This window comes from Eublepharis macularius, chromosome 10 (assembly GCF_028583425.1).
Source record: "Eublepharis macularius isolate TG4126 chromosome 10, MPM_Emac_v1.0, whole genome shotgun sequence".
Classification (NCBI taxonomy): domain Eukaryota; kingdom Metazoa; phylum Chordata; class Lepidosauria; order Squamata; family Eublepharidae; genus Eublepharis; species Eublepharis macularius.
Window position 1 is genome coordinate 2,822,267 of NC_072799.1, and position 15,749 is coordinate 2,838,015.

General features: G+C 49.0%; 1 protein-coding gene across 2 annotated transcripts in view; it reads right to left on the reverse strand.

Annotated features, from left to right (window-relative positions):
* Nucleotides 1-15,749, reverse strand: part of ADISSP (adipose secreted signaling protein) — an 86,225-nt gene that overhangs the window by 2,814 nt on the left and 67,662 nt on the right. Inside the window, exons 5-6 of one of the 2 annotated variants that reach the window (XM_054989697.1) lie at nucleotides 417-539; nucleotides 169-328 (exon numbers count right to left, since the gene is read on the reverse strand). In XM_054989697.1, coding sequence (XP_054845672.1) covers nucleotides 171-328; nucleotides 417-539 — 281 coding nt within the window. In that variant the 3' untranslated portion in view covers nucleotides 169-170. The remainder of the gene's footprint in view (nucleotides 1-168; nucleotides 329-416; nucleotides 540-15,749) is intronic. The other variant, XM_054989698.1, reaches the window with a different exon arrangement.

The window sequence follows — 15,749 nt, forward strand, 5'->3', positions numbered from 1 at the left end:
GGGGTGGGGTGGGTGCCGTTAAAGCGGTTGTTTGTACTGGCATGAATCGAGGCCCCTAGGAGGCAAGCGCTGTTTAGTCTCCTGTACCAGCCGCTTCGGCAGCTGCCGGGGCGACAACATCCTCTAAGGCGTTCAGGACAAGCACACAATGCAAGTCATGTATCTCACCATTAACGCTCTCTGTGCACATGTGCAGCCCTTGTTAGCAAGCGCTCCAAAGCTGCATTCCAGAATCCTTTGATTCCTTCTAAGGGATCGGGAGAAGCAGTGTTTGGATCACAAGGGAAAACCAGAACGAGAGCCACGTGGACAACGAGGGGGAGGATCCCTTACGAAGGAGAAAGGAGAACATTCCTTGGCGGTCCTCTCAGAGAATCGTCAGCCCCTGAAATGCAGATGGAGGAAGGGGGACTCACCCATGACCCTGGCCTGCACAACCACTTTGACGGAGGCGCTGTGGTTGGCTGTGCTGCAGAGCTCCATCTCCTCGCGGAGGACCCCTTCCTTGTGGGCAGTGTACTCGCACTTGACGTTGTAACCTGCAGCCAGATTGGAGAACCAGGCGGGCTCAGAGGACTGCTCCGAGCGCCGGACAACTCAAAGGCACAACAACCAGGGTCACAAAAATCAAACATGCAATGTTGGTATAAATTATTATATTATATCCAAAGTGCAAAAGTGCAAATATGTATCCAACAAGGTTTAAAGTGCATATATATACAAAAAGAGGTAGTCTATCGGATGAACAATAAATATATTTCTATATACAATTAATATTCTGGTGGTGGGAGAGTGCAGACGGATGGAAACATGCACGTGGAAATTGTCCATATGTCCAAGAATGGAAAAAGGACGTGTCCAAAGACACCTAGCCGACGGGCTTCAGCTCGCTATTTCCAATTCCCGTTTCGCCGGACGGCCTGCGGGCTCAAGCAAGCAAAAGGGAGCATTTCCACAGCACAGTACATAGTGGACATACAAGACATCGGAGTAGCCAACGGCCTAAATGGTTTTTTAAAACATCCAGTACATACACAGAGAAAAGAGCTGCTGGTGGCTGGCGGCTACGGTAAACAAAGTCTCTCTCTGTGTCCCAAGACTGTAGACTGCTGACTTCCAAATGTACCACTTTATTTTGGGACAGATGTTCAAGCCCAAAAGGTAGCAATTCTTGATTATCTCACTCCTCAGTTGTCCAGACAGCAATTTAGAATCATAGAATCACAGGGCTGGAAGGGACCTCTAAGGGCCATCTAGTCCACCCCCTGCACAATGCAGGAAATTCCTAAATACTTCCCCCTCCACACACACGCACAGCGACCCCTTGCTCCATGCCCAGAAGATGGCAAAGCACCATCAAGATCCCTAGCCAAACTGGCCTGGGGAAAATTGCTTCCTGACCCCAAACTGGCAATCAGCATTACCTTGGGTGTATAAGAAAGGACCACGAGAACTAAGCACTGTGACCCTTCCTGCCCTCCCTCTCATGACCTGCCTAGGTGCACAGAATCAGCATAGCTGTCAGATGGCCATCTAGCCTCTGCTTAAAAATCTCCAAAGAAGGAGAGCCCACCCCCTCCCAAGGAAGCCTGTTTCACTGAGGGACCGCTCTAACTCTCAAGAAGTTACTGTTTAACTGCTCTCAGTTACTGCTCCGTCAGAAATTTGTACAAGTACTTATCTCTCTGGGTGCAATCCACCAGGGAATTCTCCTATAAACTTCACTGACCTGTATGGGGACTGTGCAAGAGTGGACACCTCGACTGTCAGAAGTAAGAATGTTAGTTAACATTCCATGGCATCATAAGCTTCTAGGGTGCAATGTGTTTTTAGTCATATATAAAAAAGTTTGAACACAGAGAAATTTAGGGGTGTTTTATACACATGCCCAACTGGAATAATCTCCATGACTGAAGTCCATGAACAAAAAATAATCCATGGAGATTGCCTGTATGGGGGAGGGAGCGGTGGGGGTGCATGAACCTTGGGGTTCTGCACAATAATACGGAGGTGGTTTAACATGAACAGTGTGCTTCATTCTTAATCCTAACGTGTGCAACGGGTTTGCTGAATACCGGCTGTATATTGCACCTCGGAATCTGAACACCGAGCCCAAGTGCAACGGAAACTGCAAGTTTCTAGACACACAGCTGGCCCACAGTCAATCTGAACAACCAAATATGCACAGGTGAGTCTCCCAAATGTTCCTTCCACCAGGTGAGCCGCAAAGGAAACGTGGCTCTCAGACTGCTAGTCTTGTCTACACAACTCACTCTACTCTGACAGGCACAGTTCTCTGGCAGAGCTGGGTTTTTTTTAAAGTCCTGGTACTGGAGAACTTTTCCCCAGCAGTTGCCAGAGTCTGAACCCAGGACCATATGTATGCAAAGCACAGATTCTGCCACTGAGCCAGGCATGAGATGAGGAAGGCGGGTCTTGCAAGGTCAGCTTTCGTGCACCGATATTTGCAAAGGAGCAATGCCTGGAAAATGAAAGGCTGTCCAATTCCTGACATTCTGAGATGTAAACATTCAGAAGCCGAGGGCTGCATTTCAAGTAGGCTGAAAAAGTCGCGCAGGAAGCATACAGCCTGTCAGGAGGGGAGGGCAGGGCAGGCTGGTGAACTTTGTCCAACAGACACAAGAGCGTTCCCATGGCATGACAATCCCATTCAGAATACGTGGGAAGCCTGAGTGTACCACGTGGGCAACCCACCTTGAGCCCAGTTTTGGAGAAAGGCCAATTAAGAGGGCTCTAAACAAGTGTTCAGATATACTTCCAGTTCAGAGGTAGGGGTGTGCAGCCCGAAAATATTTTGGTTTCCTGCTTCAGGTTTACTTCGGGTTGCTTTGGAAGCTTTGGGGCAACTTTAAAGGGCCCCTTGCAAGTGGGTGGGGGTGGGGGCTAGGGCTATGGGGGTGGGCTGTTTAAAGGGCCCTGCCGCTTGCAAGGGGCAAGTCCCTTTATCAGCTTTCAAGCGGCTGGGGGGGATCCCCCCCTGCCGCCTGCCAGCTGATAGTCTAAATGGCCCTGCCAGCTTTCAAGGGCAGGTCCCTTTATACTATCAGCTGTTAGGAGGTGGATGGGGGACTCCCCCAGCAACCTGACACTTTAAAGGGAACTGCTGCTTGCAAGGGGCCCTGTAAAGTTGCCCCAAAGCTTCCGAAGCAACCTGAATGCTTCGTGGAAGCTTCGATTCGGGATTCATGCTGGCCCCGATTCGGGAATCCCGAATCTTTACAAATTGGGTCCGATTTGGGTATTTTACCCAAATTGGACACCCGAAGCGCACACCCCTATTCAGAGGAACAGAAAATGAAAGGGCGGGGTCACCTCTAATGTCTCCAAGGAGGAATTTGAGGCTCTGTGAAGAACGGGGAGTTCGCTTCTGTTTCAACTGCTCAGATGCAGCTATATTGCTCCAAGGCCTGGGTGGCAAGAGGGGATGCAGGAGAGAGGCAATGGCTCTTCGGGCTCTAGGGTCATCCCTTCCAACTAGGAGCAAGGGGCACTCTCTCTCTCTCTCTCAGCAAAGCAGCAGACTGGAGAAATTTTTCAAGTTACATCTCTGCTTTGCCTCCCTTTGCCCAAAGCCCTTTGCCTTCCATGAACAGCTGATTTATCCAAGGCTGCCTGACGAGGCCAGGAGAAGAATCCTGCCTCGAAGGGGCAGAAAGCCTCTTCTCTCTCTTTTTTTATAGACGAGCTGGGCTGTAACAGATGGCAGTCAATGAGATTTCCCCACTCTCCTTGCAAAGAAGTCAGCTAATAAGACCATCTGGAGGGCGGCTGGGAGCTGGCTCAGGAGGAGAGGAGGGAAGAGTTTTTTTCTGAGCTGGCGCTGCCTGTGCTGGACAGAGTGTGCCAGGTTGAAGGTCAGCCTCAACTCTTCCCCTTGAGGTCTCGGACTCTCTCCACTCTCTATTTGCATAATGGAAATAAAGCCATTTGCTGCCTGGCTTTGACATCAGAGGGAACACAACTAAGGCACTGCGCAAATTAAGAGGGACAGGCCAGTGATAAACAGTGCCCCCACCCCACCCCATGACAGACGCTCAGTTAAAACAGCTTCTCCAGTTTCAAAAAAACAGACCTGGTTAGGCTCTCTCTCTCTCTCTCTCTCCAAAGACTTTGAGAAACCTTATGCTGCGGGGAAGATGACCCGAGCACCACTTGCGCTCCATGTGCATAGCACAGCCATGCCAGAGGGCAAGAATAAGCAGTACCAGGAGTACATTTTGGCATCCAATAAAATTAAGTTTCTAGTCATCAAGGCTCCAAAGAGATTTGAAAAAATGTGAGCAGCAGCAATGCTCAGCGCCCAATTCCACGTCCAGCTTTTCAAATGTCTTTTTTATCTCCCAGGATCTTGCATATCTGTTGTGTGTGTGTGGGGGGGGGGGGCGCTTGGGGGAAAACTAACAAAACAAGAAGAACTGGGGGCAAACAATCGGGATCTCAACTTGCATTTCAGAGCTTGGCAACCTCTGCTCCATCTCACTGACTGTCACATATTGGGCATGTGAGAGAAATGCCAATCTGAACGGCATCATGCCGTATGTCTGTTGAGTAATCACCGGCAAGGAAACATGGGAAGGGACAGGGCTTTTTCAGTGGTGGCACCTTGCCTTTACAATAGCCTCTCCCTTCTGTTGTGCCTGGCACTTACCTTACTGTCCAGTGTATCAATTAAGATCCTCCTCACAAGCCCTGTTCGGTGTGCCCCGACCTGACGATGTGGGGCAAGAGGCAACCAGCAACAGTTTTTTAAAAAAAATAGGTACTAGGCCAAAATGCTTCTTTTTGCCCAGGAATTTAACTAAGGGGTTATTCTTTAAAATCATTTTTACAATCTGCTTTTAGCCTGAGAACTGTTTTATTTATTTACTTCACTTTTCTCTCCAAGAGGGACTCAAAGAGGCATAAAGGATCGCGCAGCTTCATGCTCAGACCCCAAAGCCGTCACTAAGAATGCTTTCTTTGCCACGCTGGGTAGCTGGCTTAGTTCTGAAAGCAAAACTAGTCCAACACACCCTCCACTTCGAAGGAAATGTTTTTTAAAAATTGTGAGAATCCACACCTTGGTTAGAACCTTTTAGCTAGCACTTTCTTATTAATCTTTATTTAGACGGAGGCTGCAGTTAGATTTAGAATCAAAATCTTTGGGTTGGAAGGGAGCTCTAGGGTCATCTAGTCCAACCCCTACATAATGCAGAAAATTCACAATTCCCCCCCCCTCGAAGCAGCTGTTTTCTCCGGGGCAACTGTTCTCTGCTGTCTGGAGATCAGTTGTAATTCCAGAAGATCTCCAGCCTCCCCCCTGGAAGTTGGCAACTCTAATGGCATCCAAATGCAGGCCTTTCCCCATAAAATGACAAACTTCTGAGACCGTAGCCAAGCTTCAAACATTCACTGTGGCCGATTTGCTGAGCCCCCCCACCCAACACAAGGCAACACAAGGTTGCCAAGAAGCAACCTCCCCTCCGCTGGGCTGGGAAACTGTCCCCCCTTTCCCGTGGGCTAGAAAGCTAAAAAGGGAGCGATGCAGAACCTTGTTCGGCTCTGTTCAAAGGAAGACCGGACTGCAACGGAAGGGGGGGGCGTCACTCCATTCGCAGAAAAGCTGGCTCTGAATGAGCCTCCAGGAAAGGGCTCAGCATCCACCACCCAGCCCTTACAAAAGTCCGGGGATGGCATTTTGCCAGCTCTTTCAACCAGCCAGCCTCCCACATCTCGACTCGGCACAGCTGGAGGAGGGACTCACAAGGGGCGAAGAACCAAACTCCTCTAAAGCAAAGAGGCTGACCTTCCGTTGGGCGTGCAAGCCGGAAATAAAAGGCCTCCGGCAGGGGGGAGGAGAGTCACACAATCGGCACTGTTGAAACCACCAGGCCCACCGTCTGAAGCGTTTCAAGGGCTGGTATAATAAGGGAGGGGAAAAATGAGTCATAGGTTTAGCTGGGCCGGCAGCTTGCAGTTCACTACGTCAGAAGAGTTTGCTGGATGACTGCTGATCCACGAGTCCAGCATCCTATTTCACATGGCAAGGAGCCCAGAAGCACCTTTAAGACGAACCAACTTTATTGTAGCATAAGCTTTCGAGAACCACAGCTCTCTTCGTCAGATGCATCTGACGAAGAGAGCTGTGGTTCTTGAAAGCTGACGATGCACCTGACTAAGAGTTAAGTTTTAAAGACTTCTGCCTAATACCGCTTTTATATCAGGGGAATCCAGTGAAACAAAATTCGTTCAGGATTTTATTAAGCTTACCTCTATATTGATATGTGTTTGGATATTTTATTTGAAGTATATGAATTTTAAACAATGTATTTTATCTTGTTTTATGCTTTGATTTTATTATGTATAGCTGGTCTAAGGACCGTTGCAATAAAATACATACATTTAGACTAAGAGAGCTGTGGTTCTCAAAAGCTGACAATGCATCTGACGAAGAGAGCTGTGGTTCTCGAAAGCTTATGATACAATAAAGTTGGTTAGTCTTAATGATGCTACTGGACTCTTTACTATTTTCAACTACAGACTAACATGGCTTAACTCCTCTGCATCTATTTCATACTGTGGCTAACCAGTCGTCTCAGAGGGCCAAAGAACAGATTAAAGAGGCCGAGGCCTTCCTCCAGAGTTGCCTCCTCCCATTTTGCCTCCTAGCCCTGGGTTTAAGAAATTTACTTCCCTGTATGTGAACGTTCCATTTATTAACCTTGGTGGGTAGAAATCTTAATCCTTGGAGATATGAATGGAGTGCTAGACTCTAAAATAGATAGATCCAAAAAACTGGGAGGGAATTTCCCTAAATGTGTATTCAATTTTATGTGTATTTTGGAACTAGAAGACCTTTGGAGATGCCTGCATCCAAAAGAAAGAGATTATACTTTTTTTTTCTGGATAGACACCAATCACATTCTAGAACGGACATGGGTTAGGTATCCAAAAACCTAATTACAAGTGTTGAAAAAGCAGAGATTCTTTCAAGGACCACGGCGGATCATAATCTAATAAAGCTAATTTGGCAGAGTGGAAGCAAGAAAGGAAGGAGATGAAAATTAAATGATCCTCTATTGTTACAGGAGGAGGTAGGACAAAAATGCAGGACAGAATTGTCAGAATATTCCAAGATGACCACCACAACCGATGTCAATCTGTTAACAATATGGGAGGCTAGTAAAAGCTTATATGAGAGGGATAAGCTGTCAAGAGCCAAAGCTCCCTTTGTCTGATAGAATGGAGATGCCTCGGACTTTATATTCCAGTCAGGAAGTTGGAGGTATGTTGCAAAGAAGTGAATTAGGATGCGAAGGTACAGTGGTGCGTTGCAGCAACTCGAGCAGAAATTAAAACTGGCAAAGAATTTTATGTCTCTACTCAGCCCCTTGGAGGTCCATTATTCTGAATTTGTGAATGAACTGAAGCTCAGGAACCTCGCGTTATAATCTCCCCCTTAAAGCTTCTCTGTTTAAGGACTGTCACTTTTAGGTCAGCGACGTCTTGGAAGATTAAAATGTTCCCCCCTTGGTTTTTGAGTCTTGTGACTCTTAATGTCAGATTTATATCCATTTGTTCTTTTGCGTAGGGACTGACCTGTGCGGAGAGTGAAAGGCATTGCTGACACTTGATAGCCTTCACAACACTGGAGGAGGAGTGAGTGAATTAACCTGAGATGGTATGGCTGCTCTTGTCCGGTCCAGCGATTGCGTTGTTGTGGGAGTGACTATGGGGACAGAGTTGGCATCTTGCTTTATGCAGGCCCTGGCCCCAGAGTCTGTGTCCACGGCCAGCACCCACTGGCAGACCTCTTCTCCATGAATATTTATTTACAATGCGCTTTTCTCACGAGGACTCAAGGTGGATTACACAGGGTACATTAAATGCAATCAACAGGAGGGGGCATCCAATAAAACAATGGAATCTGAATGGCAGAAACTGAAATCAGAGCTGAAGCAAAACGGATCAATCTGTCTAACTCCCGTCACGATACCCCCTGGCATGTAATTCCCCACTTTATGTACTTGTTGAGTAAAGAAGTATTTCATTTTGCCTGTCTTGAATCTATCACCCATCAGTTTCATTAAGCATTCCCACATCGTAGTATTTTGCTAGTATTTAAACAGTAAAGAGTCCGGTAGCACCTTTAAGACTAACCAACTTTATTGTAGCACACAGCTCTCTTTGTCAGACGCATTGAAAGCTTTCGAGAACCACTGCTCTCTTCATCAGATGCACTGACAGCTTTCAAGAACCACAGCTCTCTTCGTCAGATGCATCAACAGCTTTCAAGAACCACAGCTCTCTCCATCAGATGCATTGACAGCTTTCAAGCTCTCTTTGTCAGATGGATCTCGACAGCTTTTGAGAACCACAGCTCTCTTCATCAGATGCACCGTCAGCTTTCAAGAACCACAGCTCTCTTCATCAGATGCATGATGATGCATCTGACGAAGAGAGCTGTGGCTCTTGAAAGCTGACGATGCATCTGACAAAGAGAGCTGTGGCTCTCAAAAGCTTATGCTGCAATAAAGTTGGTTAGTTTTAAAGGTGCTACTGGACTCTTTACTCTTTTGCTACTACAGACTAACATGGCTAACTCCTCTGCTAATATTTAGTATTCCACACAGATGCAAAAGCTCCTTCTATGCTTCATGCTATGTCCGCCCCCCTTAGGATTCAGGTCCTTCTGCTAGATTTGATCTGCTAGCCTTTAATGCCACCCTTCCTTCCTTCCCCAAGGTTGGCTTATACGGTTCTCCGCTCCCTCATTTTATCCTCAAAAAGCCCTGTGAGGTAGGCTGGACTGAGAAGAGTGACAGGCCCAAAGTCAACAAATGGGGACTGAGTCTCACTAAATAAGCACAAGGGACATCTACAAAGTACAGATGCTAAAGAGCGGCTCTAGAGTCAGTGGCCAGCATTCACCGTGGAAGGACCAAGAAGCAGAACTTCTCAAGGGGGCCTACAGCTGGGGTGGGGTGGGGGGGTACACAAATAGGACCAGGCTTGATTCTCTGGGGATATTGGGGCAAATTTAACCCCCACCCTAAAACCACCCGACTGGACCCATTTACAAATAAATACCTATTTACCGTAAGAGCGAATGGCGAAATGATCCTCCGAGACAGTAAAACCTGTCCATTCTGCCTCACTGAAATCCCGCAGCAGGGGATCATACAGAGACGCACTGCCCTCCAGGGCACGGGTGGTGTGTGGGGGAGGCAGCCATGGGGATTGAGGCAAGGAAAAAGGTGCTGAAAGTGTGTTGGATTTGCAAAAATGCACACTTTCCCATCCACAGGGTCTCCAAAGGCACTTTTGATCATGAGCCAGTTTGGTGTAGTGGTTAAAAGTGGCAGGACTCTAATCTGGAGAACTGGGTTTGATTCCCCACTCCTTCGCTCGAAGCCAGCTGGGGGACTTTGGGTCAGTCACTTTAAGAACAGCAGGACTCTAATCTGGAGAGCCAGGTTTGATTCCCCACTCCTCCGCTCGAAGCCAGCTGGGTGACCTTGGGTCAGTCACGGCTCTCTCAGAACTCTTTCAACCCCACACACCTCACAGGGTGTCTGTTGTGGGGATAATAACAACATACGTTGTAAACTGCTCTGAGCGCATGTTAAGTTGGTGTACAAGGGTGGTATATAAATCGAATGTTGTTGTTATTTTTATGATCATTGCATAAAGACCGTCCAAACCACATTTGTAAAAAATGCAGCAAAGGGTGGGGAGACAGACAGAAGCTGGAAGAATAGAGGATGGCACCCATGGCTGCTCCTGAAAATAGCAAAGTAGTCCTGAAGCCAAGGAGCAGCAAGACAGCGCAGCCTATGTCTCTCCTAGCTTCCACCCTCTTGTCAATTAAGGCTTTCGGGCTACTCTATGGAGCAGCAGGAAACACCTTCTTGCCTCCTTCTATGTAGGCAGTTGTGAATGTGTGTAGTTGTGAATGTCCTGCATTGTGCAGGGGATTGGGCTAGAGGACCCTGGGGATCCCTTCCAACCCTAGGATTCTGTGTGAACAGAAGGAAGAGGTGGGACTAGACCTCCTCACCTTTGCTTTCTGGAAAGGAAGTCTGTCTCTCTGTGATGGCTGTGAAGAATGCTGGGAAGGAGGGAGCGAGCCATGCTCGGGTGATACTCACATTAGTAATTAATGCAAGCGGACGAAGCCATGCTGTGTGGGGATAATTTGCAACGCCCACTCTAGAACTCCCTTCTCTCCATCTTAAGCGCCAGCAGCAGCATTGCGGAGGATCACCACGGACCTGGTCCCGATTCGCTAAAATACAGCAGGCAGAAAGCAGCTCTCTTGTGCATATCTACATGCTGATCAGCCAGGAAATAAGCAGGGGCTGCAGGACAGAGGGGCAGGAAAACAGCATGGTATAGCTCAGGGGTGGCCAAACTTGCTTAATGTAAGAGCCACACAGAATAAACGTCAGATGTTTGAGAGCCGCAAGACGTGATGCACTGAAGTGACTTCAGATGAGGAGGTGGGTTTGGGGGCGTGTCCTGAAAGTGACATCAGAGGAAGGGGTGGGGTTTGGGTGCAGTATGTTGGAAGTGACATCATCGGAAGGGGTGGAGCTTGGGAAGAGCCATCACCTGACCTTTGACTTAGAAGTGACATCACAAAAGTGACGTCGCATCCTTGCTAGGCTCCACCTCTAATGTCCCCAGATAATTTCTGAGTCAGACCTGGCAACCCCGGCGTTTTTATTGAAAATATGAAAGTCATGGAAAGAAGGACGGAAGGAAAAAAGGAAAGACTTGGAAAGAAAGGAGGAAAGGAAAAGAGGGAAATAAACTAAAATGAAATAAAATGAATGACCATGGCGATACTCGGAGACCTCCGGGAGCCGCACAATATGTCTAGAAGAGCCACATGTGGCTCCCGAGCCGCAGTTTGGCCACCCCTGGCATAGCTCAACCTTGTTAGATCTCAGAAGCTAAGCAGGGTCAACCCTTGTCGCTGCTTGGATGGGAGACCTCCAAGGAAGCCTTTTGCAGAGGAAAGCAATGGTAAAGCACCTCTGCTTATCTCTTGCCTCGAAAACCCTATGACAGTGTCGCCATAAGTCGGTTGCGCCTTGACGGCACACACATACATATACAGGAGAGACGGAATGCAAACGTGCAAGTATCCTAAACTCGCTCTGGCTACAGAATGGGGGGCAGGAGAGGCAGCCCATCGGTGGTTCTGTAAACCGGTTTTCCCAAAAAGGGCAGCTTGCTGCAGAGCAAGAACTCCCATCACGTCTTGCATACTGCAGAAAATCAGTGTCAGTAAGTCAAATGCCAGATGCGAGAGCCTTTAGTGCCAAACTCCTCAAGCCCCGCGAGGCTGGGGAACGCACAGCGCCTCCGTCAGCCGTTTCCACGGGCCTCTGCTGAAGCGGCACACAGACACACCAACGTACACGCTTTTCCCACTGCAAGAAGCTGCAAAGAAGAAAGCGCAGCAGGGTCCAATTCAGAGAAACTATCCTGGCTCTTTTTAGGGGCCGAGCAGATCGTCAGCTTATTGGGCCCGATTCTTGCTCTGGGGCTCCACGGGCATTCCTGCATCCCTAAGAAGGTGTGGTGCACAGAGCAACAAAGAGCGGTTCTTGGTGGCTTCGCCCAATGGGCCTGCAACCCAGGACCCTTCAGCTGGAAATGCCCGCTAGGCTTGCGTGCAAAGTAGGTGTCCTCTCCCCCAAGCAAATATTACGGTAAGTGGGAAGAAGTTCCCCCCAAAGCATTTTATTTTCTTCCTTTATACCCTCCTCTTTTGTCCCCCACAGGGACCCAAAGTAGCTTAAGTTGTTCTCCACTCCTCCATTTATCCTCACAACAACCCTGTGAGGTGGGTTAGGCTGAGAGAGTGTGGCTGGCCCAAGGTCACCCGGCAAGATCCCATGGCAGAGCGGGAATTCGAACTCAGGTCTCCCAGATCCTAATCCAACATTCTAGCCACTACACTATACTAACTAGGCTGCTACTGCTGTTGCCAATACTCCAGCATACGTCACTCTTTCTGCGGCATGAACTTGGGAAAAGAACAGGCACTGCAGGGCTAGACTGCTTCTTTAGAGGAGGAGTAGTTTTCGCAGAAAGGACCTTTTTGTAAGAAAACCGGGAGGCCTGTAATTGCTAACATTTCACCTCTTGAAAAGTCCCCCCTCTGCATGTGGATGTCGCCTCAGATCTCAGATCCAAAGAATAAAAGGCTCCTGGCAGAAACCGGAGTGGCAGCGTGTTCTTCTGTGTGGAACATCTGACGGAGGCTCTGGAGTGTTTTATATTTAGCTTCTGAGGAGAGAGAGAACGACATGCAGCGGTGGAGAGGATTATGGCCATGCCTGGATATCAGTCGTAGGAAATTTGTGGCAAATTGAAATACACTGACGAGTGCCACGGGGCTAAAGAGAACAGTCCTTATATTGCTACATCCACACCACCACCACCTCTCTTCTGCCTGAGCTTGAAATATGCATGTTTCTGATTGACAATCCACAGGCTGCTGCCAGCCATTTTTCTTTCTGAAAGCGTGTATTAGGTAGAGTTGTCAGGTCTCCCGACTTTTCCAGCGGGAGGTTGGAGGCCTGGCACCTACCTTGATTTCTTCCCCTTCACATGTGTGCGCTTGCGGGCCTGCGTGATGATGTCACTTCTGGGAAGTGATGTCATGGTGCAGGTTGTGGCCACCCAGGGAACGCTCTTGTGCTCTGCAGTGGGCCCAATCCGGACCCAAAACGTCCAAGATTGGGCTGCTGCCAGGCGGGGGAGTGCTCTCCCATCCGGCAGCAGCCCGATCCTGGCCGTTTCGGGCCCGAGTTGGGCCGAAACAGGCCCAAAAGGGCCAGGATTGGGCTCGAAACGGCCTGGAATGGGCCACTGCTGTGCGGGGAACCACTCCCGTGGCCGGCAGCAGCCCAATCCTGGCCGTTTCAGGCCTGTTTAGGCCCAAGGGAGTGTGCGGTGCCACCCAGGAACGTGCCACACCGCCCAGAAGCGCGTCCATGAGTCCCATGCCTCCCTCGCCAGCCAGGTAAATGGGGGCAGGGGGTGGAGGGTGGAAGCAGAGGATCCCCCACCCCCAGGGGTGGACTGGCAACCCTAGTATTAGACACAAAACTAACACAAAAGGAAGTGTGCCAAAGGAGAACACAATCTCGAAAATTAATACATATATTAATTGTAAATAAACAAAGTCATAAAGTATAATTAATATATCAATCAATTAAGCACACAGTTCGTAGTTGAAGAGAGAGATTAATTCTTCAAATACAACCAGAATAAGTCCCATAAATTTCTGGCGTTCGTAAAAGTTGTGGCAAATGTCGCAGCCATAATTAATTCAGCTGTAAAGCTGTCAAGATGAGACCACGAAGCGAAGCAACCGCGAAGTCAAGATGGATATGAGACAGCGCTGGTTGAGGTAGGTAGGGCAACGAGCACACGCCGGCCAATTCCCTCTTCGCTCGTTTCAGATCCACTATAATCCTTCTTCAGGCCACAATATATTTCGAATTCAAACAGTCTAAATCGTTCCACATTTCAAGAGACAATGCTCCAGATTAGAGCGGCAGGACTCTAATCTGGAGAGCCAGGTTTGATTCCCCACTCCTCCACTTGGAGACAGCTGGGTGATCCCCAGTGGAAGGTCAGCTGGCCTGGTGGGAAAACCTCTTCTGGTGCCCAGCAGCTGATGGTGGGGTGGAAGGCAGAGAGGGGAGGCACTGTGTTTAGGGAGGGAGAGAGGAGCACAGTTTCATACAGTGGAAGCGGTTGTAGGTTCCTGGATATTTCCAGTGTATCCAAAAAGCTGTCGGCAGTGGCCTTTGGGGTCTTACAGCTGATCTTCCAGCCTTGCTCTTCCTACAGCCGCTCTCAGATTTTCCTCCAACATTCCACACAGACTGGCGCTGACCCGCTTCTCCTACGTGAGGCCAGAACTGGCCCTGCATTCCACCCGCTTCTCTCTTCCGGAGACATGCCATCCTTCCTGGCCCCAGGAGTTCCAACGGTTTTCCTCAAATATGGGGTTCAGGACAATCCTGACCCTGCCAGCTTTTTATGAGGCAATGCATTTGGGGAAGGAAGTGTCTAGCCTTCATGAGTAAAGAAATGAACTCACACATATGCAGGCAATGGCCTGAAATGACACTTGCCAGGAGAGGTTCAAGGCGTGCGTTTTCAACTCTTACGCCAACAAGAGGAAGGTAGAGGGAGCCAGGCAGCAACATAAAATGCCAAAATATTCAGCTCTCAGAAGAGGCATTTTTCTGGGGCAGCAGCTCTGTTGTGGGGCCAGACTGCCAACGGCACGGCCACTTCAAAACCCCCAGAGAGCAGAAAGGCGGCAGTCGTGTTTTGCTCGCTGGTTAGAGGAGCTGCAGAGACGCCTTCGCAGGGCTGCTAATCGGGTTAAGCGAAACGGGATATTCTGCAGGCTCCCGGCAGTCAGAGCAGCTTCGGCCAACAGACTCCAGAAGCCAGACTAAGCTTGTTCTTGGGCAAAGAAACACCATGACCGGTCCACTGCCAGCTGGAACTCCTCGGACGCAACTCATACTTTCTGGCCAGCTCCATACAGCTCCTTCCTCTTAAGGTGTTGTCAAATATCTTCTGGCACACAGAAAGATGGTTCTCCTCCGAGGTTTCGCTGCCCTGCCTCCCCCCCAACAAGTGATCTGCCTCTCCAGCCCACGGCGCTCATCCCAGCCCCACACAGCCACTGGGGACTGAAATGGTTTCTTCCCTTGCCCTAAATATCAGAAGGAGTTACGAAAGCAGGGCCGGGTTTTTAACACTGGGTTTTAATTAAAACCTTTTAAAGGTTTGTTCTTCTTCTTATTTTGTGAGCTGCCTCGGGCGGGTTCCTGGAGCTGCAGCATAAAAATCTTCAAAACAAAAATGCCCAACCTGGCATTAAAAGTGCCAAAGAGCCAAGCCTGCCCCCAGAAAAACAATTTAGAAGCAGCCACCAGCCTGAGAAGGCGATTGCTGGCATGTGCAAAAAATATATATTTTCAAGGCTCTGCCACAACATGGTAAAAGAGCTGGCATGAAAACCAGGAAGGCCACACCCAGGGTGTGTGTGTGTGTGTGTGATGGCAGTACCCTCTGGTATCAGGTGCCAACTGCTTGCTAAAACGGCTGTTGGCATCTCATCGAGATCAAAAGCAGGACTCCTGCCAGGCCGCTAAATCTCCCAGTATGGGGCTAACTGGAAACAAGTGCCAGTGGGCACGATCCTGCAATGGCACCATTGAAACAGACGAGAACTGTGGCAAGGGGCTTATTTCACTGGGGCTCACGTGGGGAGGTGCCCACCCACACTTTCACTACTAGTTTCACAGGACTGTGGGCGATCCACAATTTTAGACAAGCATTAAAACAGGTGAAATGTGCTACTTAGTACAGAATACGGGATATTAAGAAAAGGGGAGGGAAAGAGTGAAGTTTCTGGCTCTTAAGAAATGAAAGTAAAAAGTCATCAAAGCACCGGGGCTCAGAAAGAGTCCAAGTGGTTAAACTGATTGCGGGGGCGGGGGGGATTAGTATGAATTTAAGCAGATCGTGAGAGGGAGGGGAGGAATGAGCTCTCGTGGCACTTTCAGCTTAGGGTAATGCCGACTGCCACCCAAGTCAGGAAGGAATTTTCCTCCAGGCCAGATTGGCCAGAGATCCGGGAGGGTTTTTTTGCATTCCTCTGGGCATAGAGAGCCCAGGCAAGCCCGATGTCGTCAGAT